The sequence below is a fragment of the Salvelinus namaycush genome, chromosome 23, assembly GCF_016432855.1.
Source record: "Salvelinus namaycush isolate Seneca chromosome 23, SaNama_1.0, whole genome shotgun sequence".
In the NCBI taxonomy this organism is placed as follows: Eukaryota; Metazoa; Chordata; class Actinopteri; order Salmoniformes; family Salmonidae; genus Salvelinus; species Salvelinus namaycush.
Genome location: NC_052329.1, coordinates 37,953,678 through 37,969,008, shown reverse-complemented (window position 1 = coordinate 37,969,008; position 15,331 = coordinate 37,953,678). Strand labels below are relative to the sequence as shown.

The 15,331-nt window shown below is 43.6% G+C and overlaps 1 protein-coding gene across 1 annotated transcript; it reads left to right on the top strand.

The window, feature by feature from the left end:
* Positions 1-13,149: 13,149 nt before the first annotated feature.
* LOC120018871 (G-protein coupled receptor 4-like) lies at positions 13,150-15,127 on the top strand. Its single transcript, XM_038962090.1, has one exon. It carries the CDS (start codon positions 13,167-13,169, stop codon positions 14,166-14,168), a length of 1,002 nt encoding a protein of 333 aa, XP_038818018.1. The 5' UTR covers positions 13,150-13,166; the 3' UTR covers positions 14,169-15,127.
* Positions 15,128-15,331: the final 204 nt, after the last annotated feature.

Sequence of the window (15,331 nt, the reverse complement as noted above, 5' to 3'; positions counted from 1 at the left end):
AATGTTCTACATTCATAGCTGATGTAAAATGTTCTACATTCATAGCTGATCTAAAATGTTCTACAGTCATAGCTGATGTAAAATGTTCTACATTCATAGCTGATGTAAAATGTTCTACATTCATAGCTGATCTAAAATGTTCTACAGTCATAGCTGATGTAAAATGTTCTACAGTCATAGCTGATGTAAAATGTTCTACAGTCATAGCTGATCTAAAATGTTCTACAGTCATAGCTGATGTAAAATGATCTACAGTCATAGCTGATGTAAAATGTTCTACATGGCAGTATCTAATTTGAATCTGCCGTGAATAAGAGTAAATTCACATTCTGAGCGCAACACACACACACACACACACACACACACACACACACACACACACACACACACACACACACACACACACACACACACACACACACACACACACACACACACACACACACACACACACACACACACACACACACGGCATAGCAAGAGAGCAGGGAGAGGTGAGAAAGTAGGCTGTATTGTTATCATAGGCTATTGTAAAAGTGGTCAATACTATCAGACAATAACTGTAATGCAAATGAATAAGAACTGAGTGAAAGTTTGCCTACTTGTTTTAGTAGGCTACACACGGTATGGGTCCTACATACAAAATGTACAAAAAAATGGAGGCCTATCTGAAATGCAGCCATATACACAACAACTGTCTTGTCATTTTGCACACAAGAAAGCACCAGACATCGAAGAGAAGCCCCACGAAGACTGGTAGCCCAAGATGCGCTCATTAAAAACAGCACACACTGTAAACATCCTTCAGGACTGTGGACAGAAGGCTACAGGCAGTCAGCTCGATGAAAGGATAATGTTAGATGTGCTGGCAGCGTCACCTCCGAGCACAACCAATAGGCCACATTGGTCATTGTCCCTATACCCGTCAAATAACGCAAAACTGTGTATCTATCAATAGCAATTAGACCCGCAAAAGCAAGGAATGACATTATGAATCACAGATAAATCTAAAAGATGAATTGAAGTAAAAAGCAAAGGGCTAAACTATACATTACATTAAAAAATGAGCCTAACAACAAGGCGGTTTACATGAGGGAAAACCAACGAATGAATCATTCAGGCACGGTAGCCAGGGCCATAAAGGTTGTAGCTTACCATTTAGACGAGTTGCAGCCTCCTCCATGCTGTGTTGAACCTCATAAGAAATGTCAGATTCCATCCTCCTTCCTGCCGAAATGTACTTGTCAGCTCCCGTTCATATGCCAGCTGGACCGGCTAGGCTTTTCGTTGATGTAACATGCTGCGTCTGTGTTCACTGAGTAAGCCCTTAAGAGTGGAGAAAGAATTTTCACACATTGCTGTAGATGTCCCAAATGTTAATCCAAACCCATGTTTCAGTGCCAACAGCACAGTCTGCATTGCTGACAAAGGCCCGCCGGTGTATCTTTAAGACCACTGATTGGGGTCCATTTGTTGTTGCTGGCTGTGGTGGCGACTTCGTTTCGCAAGAACCAATAAACTGGTTCAGTTTTGGTTAGATCCAACAAGTCCTCAGGAGCTAGTTACTAGTGGCTGGGGTAAAGGAGGTGCAGGTGCTTGTTGTGATGTTACCCTCGTGGTGTTGGTGCTAGGCCCTGGCTCTCCTCAATCTTGTTGGTCAGCAGGCAGCGTGGGGGATGGGCGGGTATTACATTTGCTGCTAGGCTCCTCATTCTCGGTGGTAGGCCTAGCGGGCTGCTCGGTGAGCTTGGCATCGCACTCGACATGGTGGTCCTCTGTTTCTTTTTGCTTTTGGCAGTGCCTAGCCATTTTTGGATATCCATGCTGATTAGCCAGCTATAAATATTCAGCTCACCGCTTCCTGAACTTAACGAAGCTAGTAGCTACTAGCTAGCCTATTATTAGCTGTAGCTGTCTGGAAAAGTGAACAACTTTTTTCTCTCTCTTTGAGAGAAAAGAACGGTTAATTTGATCCCGACCTGGGTGGGATCCAATTAGATTCCTAAATGAAGGTGATGAAGACGGTATCTTATGACATTGCATGGCTAGGTGCCCAATCACAATGCATTTTGGGATTTTAAGTACTAAATATTTCATTATTACACCCCCCCCTCCCTCCCCCTCCTCAGATCATGAAAGCGCACCCGGCATAGCCTCTGACCCGGTCTGCGCTACGGGCAGGCCCAACAACGCTACATTGGCAAAACCAGGCATTGTAATTCATATACCATTCATTACGTTTATGGGGAAACAAACAGTGGGGGCACAAATTCTGTCTGGTGACTCCATACCATGCCCGGCTTTGCCACCCCATAGAGGGGGCTCTGTCTCTCTCACTTCATCTCTCCATCTCCCTGTTGAGCACAACACATCCTCACTTCAGGACAGATTTTCCTTTTCTCTCCAACTCCAACTTCTAATCTCTGAAACGTATCACCACTGACATTTATATCTGCTCATTTACCCACATACAGTGCATTCGGAAAGTAAGCAGACCTCTTGACTTTTTCCACATTTTGTTACGTTACAGACTTATTCTAAAAAGGATGAAAAAAAATCCCTCTTCAATCTAACACACAAGACCCAATAATGACAAAGCAAAAACAGGTTTTTAGAAAAGTTAGTTATTACAAATAAAAACTGAAATATCACAGTATTCAGACCCTTTACTCAGTACTTTGTTGAAGCACCTTTGGCAGCGCTTACAGCCTCAAATCTTCTTGGGTATGACACTACAAGCTTGACACACCTGTATTTGGGGAGTTTCTCCCATTCTTCTGTGCAGATCCTTTCAAGTCCTGTCAGGTTGGATGGGGAGCGTTGCTGCACAGCTATTTTCAGGTCTCTCCAGAGATGTTCGATTGTGTTCAAGTCTGGGTTCTGGCTGGGCCACTCAAGGACATTCAGAGACTTGTCCTGAAGACACTCCTGTGTTGTCTTGTCTGTGTGCTTAGGGTCGTTGTACTGTTGGAAGGTGAACCTTCTCTGGAGCAGGTTTTCATCTAGGATCTCTCTGTACTTTGTTCCGTTCATCTTTCCCTCAATCCTGACTAGTCTCCCAGTCCCTGCCACTAAAAAACATCGCCACAGCATGATGCTGCCACCACCATGCTTCACCGTAGGGATGGTGCCAGGTTTCCTCCAGATGTGACACTTGGCATTAAGGCCAAAGAGTTCAATCTTTGTTTCATCAAACCAGAGAATCTTGTTTGTCATGGTCTGAGAGTTCTTTAGGTGCCTTTTTGCAAACTCCAAGCGAGTGGTCTTCTACCATAAAGGCCTGATTGGTGGAGTTCTGCAGAGATGGTTGTCGTTCTGGATGGTTCTCCCATCTCCACAGAGGAACTCTGAAGCTCTGTCAGAGTAAACATCGAGTTCTTGGTCACCACCCTGACCAAGGCCCTTCTCTCCCGATTGCTCGGTTTGGCCGGGTGGCCAGCTCTAGGAAGAGTGTTGGTGGTTCCAAACTTCTTCCATTTAAGAATGATCACTGTGTTCTTGGGGACCTTCAATGCTGCAGACATTTTTTGGTACCCTTCCCCAGATCTGTGCTTCAACACAATCCTGTCTCTGAGCTCTACGGACAATTCCTTCGACCTCATGGCTTGGTTTTTGCTCTGACATGCACTGTCAACTGTGGGACCTTATATAGACTGGTGTGTTCTTTTCCAAATCATGTCCAATCAATTAGATTTACCACAAGTGGACTCCAATCAAGCGGTAGAAACATCTCAAGGATGATGAATGGAAACAGGATGCACCTGATCTCAATTTAGAGTCTTATAGCAAAACGGATAGAATACTTATGTAAATAAGGTATCCCTGTTTTTTTATTTTTAATACATTTGCAAAAATGTCCAAAAACCCGTTTTCGTGTTATTATTATGGGACATTGTTAAATAAAAATAAAATAATTATGTGTTGATGAGCAAAACAATTAATCTAATACATTTTAGAATAAGGCGGTAATGTAACGAAATGTGGAAAATGGAAGGGGTCTGAATACTTTCCAAATGCACTGTCCCTTCATGCATTCCTGTACTGTACATCTCCCTGCAGCAACGTTCATTTAAAAAAATCATTTTGTCACAGCTGTGACTCATTGAACCTCACATGCATGTTGAGAGAGTATTACAAAACAAAATTCAAAGACTGAATGATAAATATTTACACAGAGTGTAGGGCGAGTCGGTTTATACAGGATATTCACTTCCCATTCCCAGATAAACGTTGACTGTGATACACATATCTCCCTCCAGTATTAATCGGCAGATGCTGTCCAAGTCACGTGATCCCCAGATGTGGTTCACCTCTAGTACAGAGATGACGTTCGGGACGACCTGACCCGTGTTGAATCATTTCGGCATTTTCACTGACGTTTTCAGTCCGGTTGACGTGTTGTATTGGACCTCTACGTCACAGGAAAAGCCCACTAGACAGATCTGAAGATCGGTATCTTCCATTGTATTATTGACTCACAATGCCTGCATGTCTGGAGTGTCTGCTGCTGCTGTTAGCTCTCTTTGTCTCTTGTTAGTTTCTTTGTGGTCTCCTGTGGAGGAAACTACCATTGTGGTCAGCCTGACTGCCAGTCAAGTTGAACGTTTCAGTTTGAACGATATACATCTGGAGATGCCAGGGAGGTAGTGTGTGACAGGGGCTCTAGCTGAGTCTCTAACCCCCCCCACCCCCGCCCTAAAGTCATTACTTTTAAGATGCACGTGTATTCTGAAGAAAACTCCCACCCTCCTGCCCTAAACATCCCTCTTCTCTTCCCCTCTCGTGTCTGACTTATTCTCTCTCCGTCTCTCTCGTGCATGTCTGTCTGACTGACTTCTTGACTTCAGTGAGTGGACTGACTGCTAATGGTTGGCGTTTCCCCATCGCGGAGGACGTGTACTGGGTTGAAAACATCAGCCTGTCGGTTGTCTTCTCTCATCAGAGTGTTTCTAACTGGAGTGGTCGCAGCTTTCTTACTGTCACCATGTGGGACTCTAATGGTCTGGCAGTACCTCAAATGTTCTGAAGCCTCCCCTCAGGCTGACTGAATGGAAATCTCCTGTGCATGAGGGTTACGGAAGGAGACAGAAGTTCTTGACCCACTTTGGAGAACCATTGTCGACAACAAGCTAAGTCCCACAACTGACAGGTGAGGACTTCTAAAACGGTGTTCAGGACTCAGAAGTGATTAAAAGTGTAGCTGAAAGAATGATAAAGCTTTTGTCAACATTTTCCTCTCTGACGGAGTTAAGACATTTACTAAAAGTTAGTGCACAGAGTATCACTGTATGTTTTAGAAGATAAGACATACAAATAGTCTCTCAAGTTGATCGGAGAGTCCTTTAGGTCTCAGTTCAAATCACCTCACAGATGCAGGTGCGCGCTTTTTAAATATTCTACCTAAAGATTGCGCTGACAAGTTTAATTTTTAATTCGGTCCTAAAAGAACTCCCTTCCCCCCAACACGCCCTTTTCCCTGTTGCTCTGGCCCCAGGATGACAGTGGTAAAAAGAATGATGACTAGCCTGTAGCAGTGTGTCAGCCTTACTAAATGATTAGACTAAAGAGGTCTGGGAATGTAGCCAGTGACTGGTTCAATGATGGAAGACATGCTAATTGCTCTCACAGGTGCTTAAAGGGCGAGACAGAGGGTGGATTCTGAGAACTGTGGAAATGTGGAGGAGAACAGTCTTCCGATTGAGAAAGAAGAGGACATTTTGCTAAAGATGTGAACGAGTTATGCGTTGAGACCGTTGGGACACGAGACTGACTGTAACCTGGGAGAGCTTACTTTTAGCTGTCACTGGACGTCTGCGAGTTCACGCCTGTGTTTGGCTAAGAGAACGTTAGCATACTGCTGGATAGATGTAATTAAGTGAAATCCACATTAGAAACGTCTTTAGAGGGCTAGGAAGGATGGCTTCAGTGGGTAGATATTACATGTAGTGTCAGTCAAATGTACTCTTCTAGGTGCTAAGCAAGGTTTGTTTGACGTTTTAAGAGAACACGGACAATACAAGGAGGGAAGTACACCCGCAATCTCAGGGAGTTATCCAAGATGGCGTTTAAATCTGACATGTAGCAGACAGAGACTCCTGTGGGAGAGAATGCACGGCAGGTAGCATGTATAGTTGCAGACTCCTTATGAAGGGTTGCCCGCTACACTAATATTCACAAAGCGTTTATTAATGAGACAGGTCAGATAGCTTTAAAAAAAAACAAGTGCATTCTCCAGGTCAAACTTGAGATATAACCAAAGCTTGCCTGAGAAAGTAGACCTCCGGTGTTCTTCAGTAATGTACCGGAATGTACGAGTTTGGACAGACATTCTGCCATCCTTTCTTTTTTAAAGAAAGAGGAAATGGAATTGTGGTGGAGTGCAGGGTATCCACAATATAGCACAAGAACACACGCACAGCTGTCACAGTGAGACAGTATCATGCACTATGTGTCCACAATATGAATGTATTTTAGGAGTCAATGGAACGTCAGCGATCCTTGTTGCATACGAGAGGAAGACCAGAGTTACTCGCACCTCAAGCTGTTGGCAAAATGTTCAACAACGCAATGATTATCCCACCAATGTCTCTGAAACTAAAAGATGTTTATAGATCCCACAGTGATTACTGTCGGGCCAAATGGTCTGACTAGTCAGTGCTCTAGTACAGGGTTTCCCAAACTCGGTCCTGGGGCCCCCTCTTGGGTCCCCCCCCCCCCCCTAGCACTACACAGCTGACTCAACTAATCAAAGCTCGATGATGAGTTGATTATTTGAATTAGCTGTGTAGTGGTGGGGCAAAAAACAAAACGTGCCCCCAGGTGGGGCCCAGGACCAAGTTTGGGAAACCCTGTACTAGTACAGTAGATTACACCAGCATAGCAGAATGTTCTGATTATTGATTTACACAAGTTGTCTTTCAGGTCTGTAGTCTTTCAGCAAACCAAAATACAGTTCACAGGTTGCCCTATTCATGAGGGTTTGGACTACCGTTGTAAAAATGAAAACATCACATAGTCAATGCTCAGTCTTAGCGGGTACATAATGAACGACTAATCTCACCTCATGGACCACTGGTCAGGTAGGCTCTTTTATTTTGCATGCTATGTCTCAGTCATCCACATGGTGAGAACTTAGATTAATGACACATCTGTGGGTCACCCATAGAATTACCTTTTAGTATCAATACCACGAGGATTAAACCAGGGAATAGGATTGAGTGCTTCATCAGGCTAGATAAACATACTAATTCTATAGTGTAGAGTACCTTTACATCACATGACATTTCATGCTAATTTAGTGAGACTGCCAACTTCCGTAACACATGCAGTGCTACATACACCCATAGGCCTACCCACACCCACACCCACAAATGCACACCAACACACCCATACTTACACGTGTACACTCTTAGAAAAAAGGGTTCCAAAAGGGTTCTTTGGCTGTCCCAATAGGAGAACACTTTTTGGTTCCAGGTAGAACCCCTTTGGGATCCATGTAGAACCCTCTGTGGAAAGGGTTCTACATGGACCCCTAAAGGTGGTTCTAGCTAGAACTAAAAGTGTTCTACCTGGAACCAAAAAGGGTTCTCCAAAGGGTCCTCCTATGAGGCCAGCCGAACAACTCTTTTATGTTCTAGATAGCACCATTTTTCCCCATGCGTTTAGGATCTTAATTTGATCACCCTGTAACAGTATAACTTTTTTGAAATGCAGGAAATGCACAACTTGTAGTGTATTTGAGGTTTAAGACGGCTTCTGAAGTTCGGAATTTCCACTTTCAAATTTCAGACTTGATTTTCTCTCAAGAAAAATGTATCAACCCCTACAAAAATGCCCATGAATTAAAATCCGCATTATAAGTCACATTTTCTGTTGCTGCAGGAATATTTTCCTGCTTTAGCAAACTGGATCAAATTAAGATCATACATCTGTACATTGCCTGGCGCACACACACACACACACACACACACACACACACACACACACACACACACACACACACACACACACACACACACACACACACACACACACACAAACACACACAAACACACACACACACACACACACACACACACACACACACACACACACACACACACACACACACACACACACACACACACACACACACACACACACACACAGCTCTACTTCCAAATGGCATCTAAATTTGTGAGGCTGGATGAGAAATCAAACTTCCTCCCGATCATCCACTTATACCATTAAGGGTCTTCTGTTTCTGCACACTGACAACAACAAAGCCTGAGTAGGAGGTGGATGGAACATAGCAACATCATCTACTCAGCCTCATAAATAAAAAACGGATTTCCTGTCTTATCTTTCATAACTAATTCTTTCGCCAATTTGAGCTCGAACCAAACTACTCCTCAATACCAATCAACACCTTTTAGTGCAATCAACAGCAAAATAAATTACACTTTGTATTACTCCACCAGAGACCTGAAAAGGTAATTATGTGATTGTGCTACTAATAATCTAAAAACATGTTGGTGTAGGTGGTATTGAAAGGAACATAGATATCCATCACATTGTTGCTACCATGTTTCCCAGAGTCTAATTGGGATTTAGATTTTAATGATGATGTCTGTTTCGTGTGATAGTCAGACTTGCCTGTCTATTTCCGGAGCAAGCTAGGACAGAAACTTAGATCTGATTATCAGTGTGCAGTACCAGTCCGAATGTCATCACCAAGTTACAGCCGCAGGACAGATTTCTTCCTGCTATTATCACAACAACCCATATGAACTCTATAGAACTACAGTATGTCCGTCCTTACATTAGAGTAAAGGATTTAAACACGTATTAAACCTATGAACTGTCCTGCTGTCAGTCTTATCGCCTCCAAATATCTAGTTCCTCCAATCACAGAGTCTGGCTCATCGGACGTCACAATGAAGTGCAAATGCTCTCCCACTAATCACAACCTGTGCTGTAGCAGATCGTCAGCCAGTTTGAAATCATGCAGAGCAATATCCATGGCAAATTTAGATGCAATTACTGAACAGCGGCATTAACATAAGGTAATATAAACCCGTTAGGAGGTGGGAGCCAATATTTCCATGACACATTTTTGTCCAATCATAAGGTCCTGAACCCCATGACAGTAACTGCTATCATACACTGAGGGGGTCAGAAAAGATGAGTCACAAAGCCTGAAATTGGTGAAACTTTTCACACGAAAGGGTTAAAAGTGGGGAGATGCTGTAGTTTCATAGGCAATTTGGAGTTAGCGAGTTGCACTGAAATAAGGCTCAAACCGTTATTTTTCTATTTTTAATTTCACCTTTATTTAACCAGGTAGGCCAGTTGAGAAAAAGTTGTCATTTACAACTGCGACCTGGCCAAGATTAAGCAAAGCAGTGCGACACAAACAACACAGAGTTACACATGGAATTAACAAACGTACAGTCAATAACACAATAACAGAGTCTATATACAGTGTGTGCAAATGAAGTAAGATTAGGGAGGTAAGGCAATAAATAGGCCATAGTGGCGAAATAATTACAATTGAGCAATTAAAAACTGGAGTGATAGATGTGCAGAAGATGAATGCGCAAGTACAGATACTGGGGTGCAAAGGAGCAAAAAAATAAATAATAACAATATGGGGATGAGGTAGTTGGGTGGGTTATTTACAGATGTGCTATGTACAGGTGCAATGATATGTAAGCTGCTCTGACAGCTGATGCTTAAAGTTAGTGAGGGAGATATGAATCTCCAGCTTCAGTGATTTTTGCAATTCGTTCCAGTCATTGGCAGCAGAGAACTGGAAGGAAAGGCGGCCAAAGAAGGAGTTGGCTTTGGGGGTGACCAGTGAAATATACCTGCTGGAGTGCGTGCTATGGGTGGGTGCTGCTATGGTGACCAGTGAGCTGAGATAAGTCTTTACCTAGCAAAGACTTATAGATGACCTGGAGCCAGTGGGTTTGGCGACGAATAGGAAGCGAGGGCCAGCCAACGAGAGCATACAGGTCGCAGTGGTGGGTAGAATATGGGGCTTTGGTGACAAAACGGATGGCACTGTGATAGACTGCATCCAATTTGCTGAGTAGAGTTTGGAGGCTATTTTGTAAATGACATCGCCGAAATCAAGGATCGGTAGGATAGTCAGTTTTACGAGGGTATGTTTGGCAGCATGAGTGAAGGATGCTTTGTTGCGAAATAGGGAGCTGATTTAATTTTGGATTGGAGATAATTAATGTGAGTCTGGAAAGACAGTTTACAGTCTAACCAGACACCTAGGTATTTACATATTCTAAGTCAGAACCGTCCAGAGTAGTGATGCTAGATGGGCGGGCAGGTGCGGGCAGCGATTGTTTGAAGAGCATGCATTTAGTTTTACATGCATTTAAGAGCAGTTGGAGGCCACAGAAGGAGAGTTGTATGGCATTGAAGCTCGTAGGGAGATTTGTTAACGGTGTCCAAAGAAGGGCCAGAAGTATACAGAATGGTGTCGTCTGCGTAGAGGTGGATCAGAGAATCACCAGCAGCAAGAGCAACATTATTGATGTATACAGAGAAAAGAGTCGGCCCGAGAATTGAACCCTGTGGCACCCCATAGAGACTGCCAGAGGTACGAACAACAGGCCCTCCGATTTGACATGCTGAACTCTGTCTGAGAAGTAGTTGGTGAACCAGGCGAGGCAGTCATTTGAGAAACCAAGGCTGTTGAGTCTGCCGATAAGAATGCGGTGATTGACAGAGTTGAAAGCCTTGGCCAGGTCGATGAATACGGCTGCACGGTATTGTCTTTTATTGATGGTGGTTATGATATCGTTTAGGACCTTGAGCGTGGCTGAGATGCACCCATGACCAGCTCGGAAACCAGATTGCATAGCGGAGAAGGTACGGTGGGATTTGAAATGGTCGGTGATCTGTTTGTTAACTTGGCTTTCGAAGAACTTGGAAAGTCAGGGTAGGATAGATAAAGGTCTGTAACAGTTTGGGTCTAGAGTGTCTCCCCCTTTGAATAGGGGGATGACTGCGGCAGCTTTCCAATCTTTGGGGATCTCAGACGATACGAAAGAGAGGTTGAACAGGCTAGTAATAGGGGTTGCAACAATTGCGGCGGGTAATTTTAGAAAGAGAGGGTCCAGATTTTCTAGCCCAGCTGATTTGTAGGGGTCCAGATTTTGCAGCTCTTTCAGAACATCAGCTATCTGGATTTGGGTGAAGGAGAAATGGGGGAGGCTTGGGCAAGTTTCTGTGGGGGGTGCAGAGCTGTTGACCGGGGTAGGGGTAGCCAGGTGGAAAGCATGGCCAGCCGTAGAAAAATGCTTATTGAAATTCTCAATTATCGCGGATTTATCGATGGTGACAGTGTATCCTAGCCTCAGTGCAGTGGGCAGCTGGGAGAAGGTGCTCTTATTCTCCATGGACTTTACAGTGTCCCAGAACTTTTTGGAGTTTGTGCTACAGTATTCAAATTTCTGTTTGAAAAAGCTAGCCTTTGCTTTCCTAACTGCCTGTGTATGTATATTGGTTTCAAACTTCCCTTAAAAGTTGCATATCGCGGGGGCTATTTGATGCTTATGCAATATGCCACAGGATGTTTTTGTGCTGGTCAAGGGCAGTCAAGTCTGGAGTGAACCAAGGGCTATATCTATTCCTGGTTCTACATTTTTTTGAATGGGGCATGCTTATTTAAGATTGTGAGGAAAGCACTTTTAAAGAATAACCAGACATCCTCTACTGGCAGAATGAGGTCAATATCCTTCCAGGATACCCGGGTCAGGTCGATTAGAAAGGCCTGCTCGCTGAAGTGTTTTAGGGAGCGTTTGACAGTGATGCGGGGTGGTCGTTTGACTGCAGACCCATTACGGACGCAAGCAATGAGGCAGTGATCGCTGAGATCCTGGTTGAAGACAGCAGAGGTATATTTAGAGGGCAGGTTGGTCAGGATGATATCTATGAGGGTACCTGGTAGGTTCCATGATAATTTGTGTGAGATTGAGGGCATCTAGCTTAGATATCTGTGAGACTATTACTAAACCTCAGAGACCCACTCTTGAAGGGTAGACTCATATTTTTCATCCATGCCCATTACGAAGCTAAAATAGTATGTTACAGTTTTGACTGTGTTAGAGTGGATAGTCAAAGTGTCTTTTTGACACATTAATGATTTTGTTTACGAAATGGGGTTGGAGAAAAGTATGATGAGCTGGATACTGGGATTTAAAAAAAATGATTGTGAGTAAGAGGATGTCATCTTTTGAGGGATGAGTTCAACTGTGTTCAATGGATATGTTATTCAGTATTGTGGGTTTATTTTTGTGTGTCTCTATGGTATACTTTATGGGCTCTATTGAATCTGTCAAGCTGAAGCGTTACAGATTCCGCAATATCCATTTTAAGGTCATTTCCAAATGACCCGATATATGCGGCGTTTACCTTGAATGCATTTCCGCTAAACCTTTCTATATTTTACCCAGATTTTAGCAGAGATGCAGAAAATAATCTTTTGTTTCTTAAAAAAAAAAGAAACACCAGTCAGTCATTGTGTATTAATTATGATGCCATGATATATGCCTGTATTGATGACGTGTGTCATCATTCCATGTACTGTGTGGTAATTTGGATGTAAAATCCTAGTCATATTAGTGCAGTATATTGAGGTGTGATTTACAACAGTCAGAATGACAACCTCATTAAAATTGAACAAGTCAAGAGGTACGCTTAGAAACTCATCCCTATGGGTCTCCCAATCACAGCCGGATGTGATGTAGCCTGGATCTCGAACCAGGTACTGCAGTGATGCTTCTTGCTCTGAGATGTAGTGTCTTAGACCACTGCGCCACTCGGGAGCCCCTTTAAATTCCAATCACGCTGTAAAGTTGAACTTCCGCGACGTGGATTAAATAGAGCCCTATGTGAGTAACTTTCTGATAAATTAGACGGTAGGAAGTTCAAGTAAAGAGAGACTAGTCTGTCTCATTCATGAGTCATGGCCTTGTAAAAGTGACTAATATGACTTTCTGGATTAAAGAAAGGGGGGAAAAATGCATAGATGTGATAATCAAGCTTTTCTGATCAGGGTTCATACATCACAAGCGATTGTAACTGTATTTTATTTTACACGAATTACATACAAAATATACTTGTTTGTCTTTTCAGGAACTACTCCAGTTTGGACCTGAACACAGATGGAGAAACAGATGAATAAAACAAACTTTACTTGCGTGACAATCTCTCAAAGCCCTATCAGTGACTTCCTGATGGGCATCTACATCCTGGCCTTTATCCTGGGCTTGGCCTTTAACCTCTTGACCCTTGGCCCCATCGTCCAGCAGGTCCGCAGCCAGAACGTCCTTGGGGTATTCCTGCTCAACCTGTCCCTGTCTGACATACTCTATATCCTCACCATGCCTCTCTGGATCAACTACTACCACCAGGACCACCACTGGAGCCTGGGCAGTCTCTCCTGCAGCGTGGCCGGCTTCTTCTACTACTCCAACATGTACCTTAGCATCTACCTGCTGTGCTGCATCTCTGTGGACCGCTGCCTGGCCGTCACCTACCCCCTGAGGACCAAGGCCTTCCGCAGCATACGCTACGCCTGGGTGCTGTGTCTGGTTGTGTGCGTGGCTGTCATGTCCGCACACGGCCTGGTGCTGTTCAAGGACAACCTGCAGGACACCCACGACGACAAGGACCGCTGCTACGAGACCTACCCCATGCCAAAGCCCGTGGTCCTGTTCAACCTGCTGCGGGTGGGCATCGGCTTCCTGCTGCCCCTGCTGGTGCTGGGGCTCTGTTACTGGAGGATCCTGGGCCAGGTGAAGCAGAGCGAGGGGCTGGGGGAGCAGGTTAAGAGGAAGGTACGGCTGCTCTCCTTCGGGGTGATGGGGATCTTCTCTGTGTGCTTCGCCCCCTACCATCTCCTCCTGCTGACCCGTTCCCTGGCCTACTACTATATGGAAGAACAGAGGTACTGTGAGTTTGAGGAGATCATGCACTTCCCCTTCTCGTGCACGCTGGCCCTGTCCAGCCTGAACAGTGTGGTGGACCCAGTGCTGTATGTGCTGGTCAGTAACGGGGTAAGGGAGGACATGAGACTGTGCTGCTGTGGGAACAGAAAGAGTCAAAGGGAGAGAGACAGTTCCGTCATCGCAGTAACATGGAAGACACATACAAACATGATCTGATTACATACAGTGTTTGTGTTCAGGGTTGGGTAGGTTACTTTCTAAATGTAATCATTTACAGTTACTAGTTACCTGTCTAAAATTGTAATCAGTAACGTAACTTTTGAATTACCCAAACTCCCTTTCTGTTACTTTTGGATTACTTTCCCTTTAAGAGGCATTGGAAGAAGACAAAAAGGATCCATCAAACGCATTTGGTGTGTCATCGTAGTGATCCCTGACTCGCTCAGGTGGAACAAACTGATGCTTTTTCAATACTGAATTGAATACCATTGAGAAAACAACATCCTTTCTGAGTTTAAAAGTAATCTAAGAAGTAATCATCTAGTTTTTCAAAAGTATCTGTAATCTGATTACAATATTCTTGCTGGTAACGTAATTGATTACAGTTACAGTTTTTTTTGGTAATCAGATTACATGTAACTGTGAGCGTGTCTGTTGTATGTATGCCCTTCATCTATTGCAGTAAATCCCTTCCGTGCACATTGTCAAAAGGACAGCATGTTTGTCTGTGTGACTTCAATAACATGTTCTTTCATATCAACCCACTTTCATGGACAATCAGTCAATCAGGTTGTCCTTAAATTGTTCAAAGAAAAGGACTGTAGCCTTTGTGTAGTTTTTCTAATATCCTGCTTGGTGATGAGGTTGGATGTTCATTCATATGCATCATGTTCTTTTAATTGGACCTTTCTATTAATGCCTGTCCTCATTGGTATGGAAAATCCTTTCAAAGGCTGTCTGTTCTGGCTTTATGTTACAGGGTCGTTCCGCTTGAAGGGCCCTTGTATCTCTTCAGGTCTGCCACAGGTTTTTATTGATAGATGCTTGGTTTACAAATGAACCTTTATATTCTAATTTGCCTGTTTTGTGGACCGACAAATGAGAACATTGTTCAATTTCATATTTATCCTAAACAAAATCTATGTAGTAAACAATGCTGGTGTTGAAATCCCAGAAAACACAGTACTGGACATTGAAGACATGTTGACAATGTTCATCCAATAAACAAAAAAGGAAGCTACCCAGATTTGCATATGTTTTTCTTACGTTTACACGTATAATTCCATTATGGGTCAAATCAGTTCCTCTCTCAGTCCCTCAAGGTAAAATATAAAAAGAGAACAAAAATACAGCACAGGAAAATAATGTACTTCCTCATC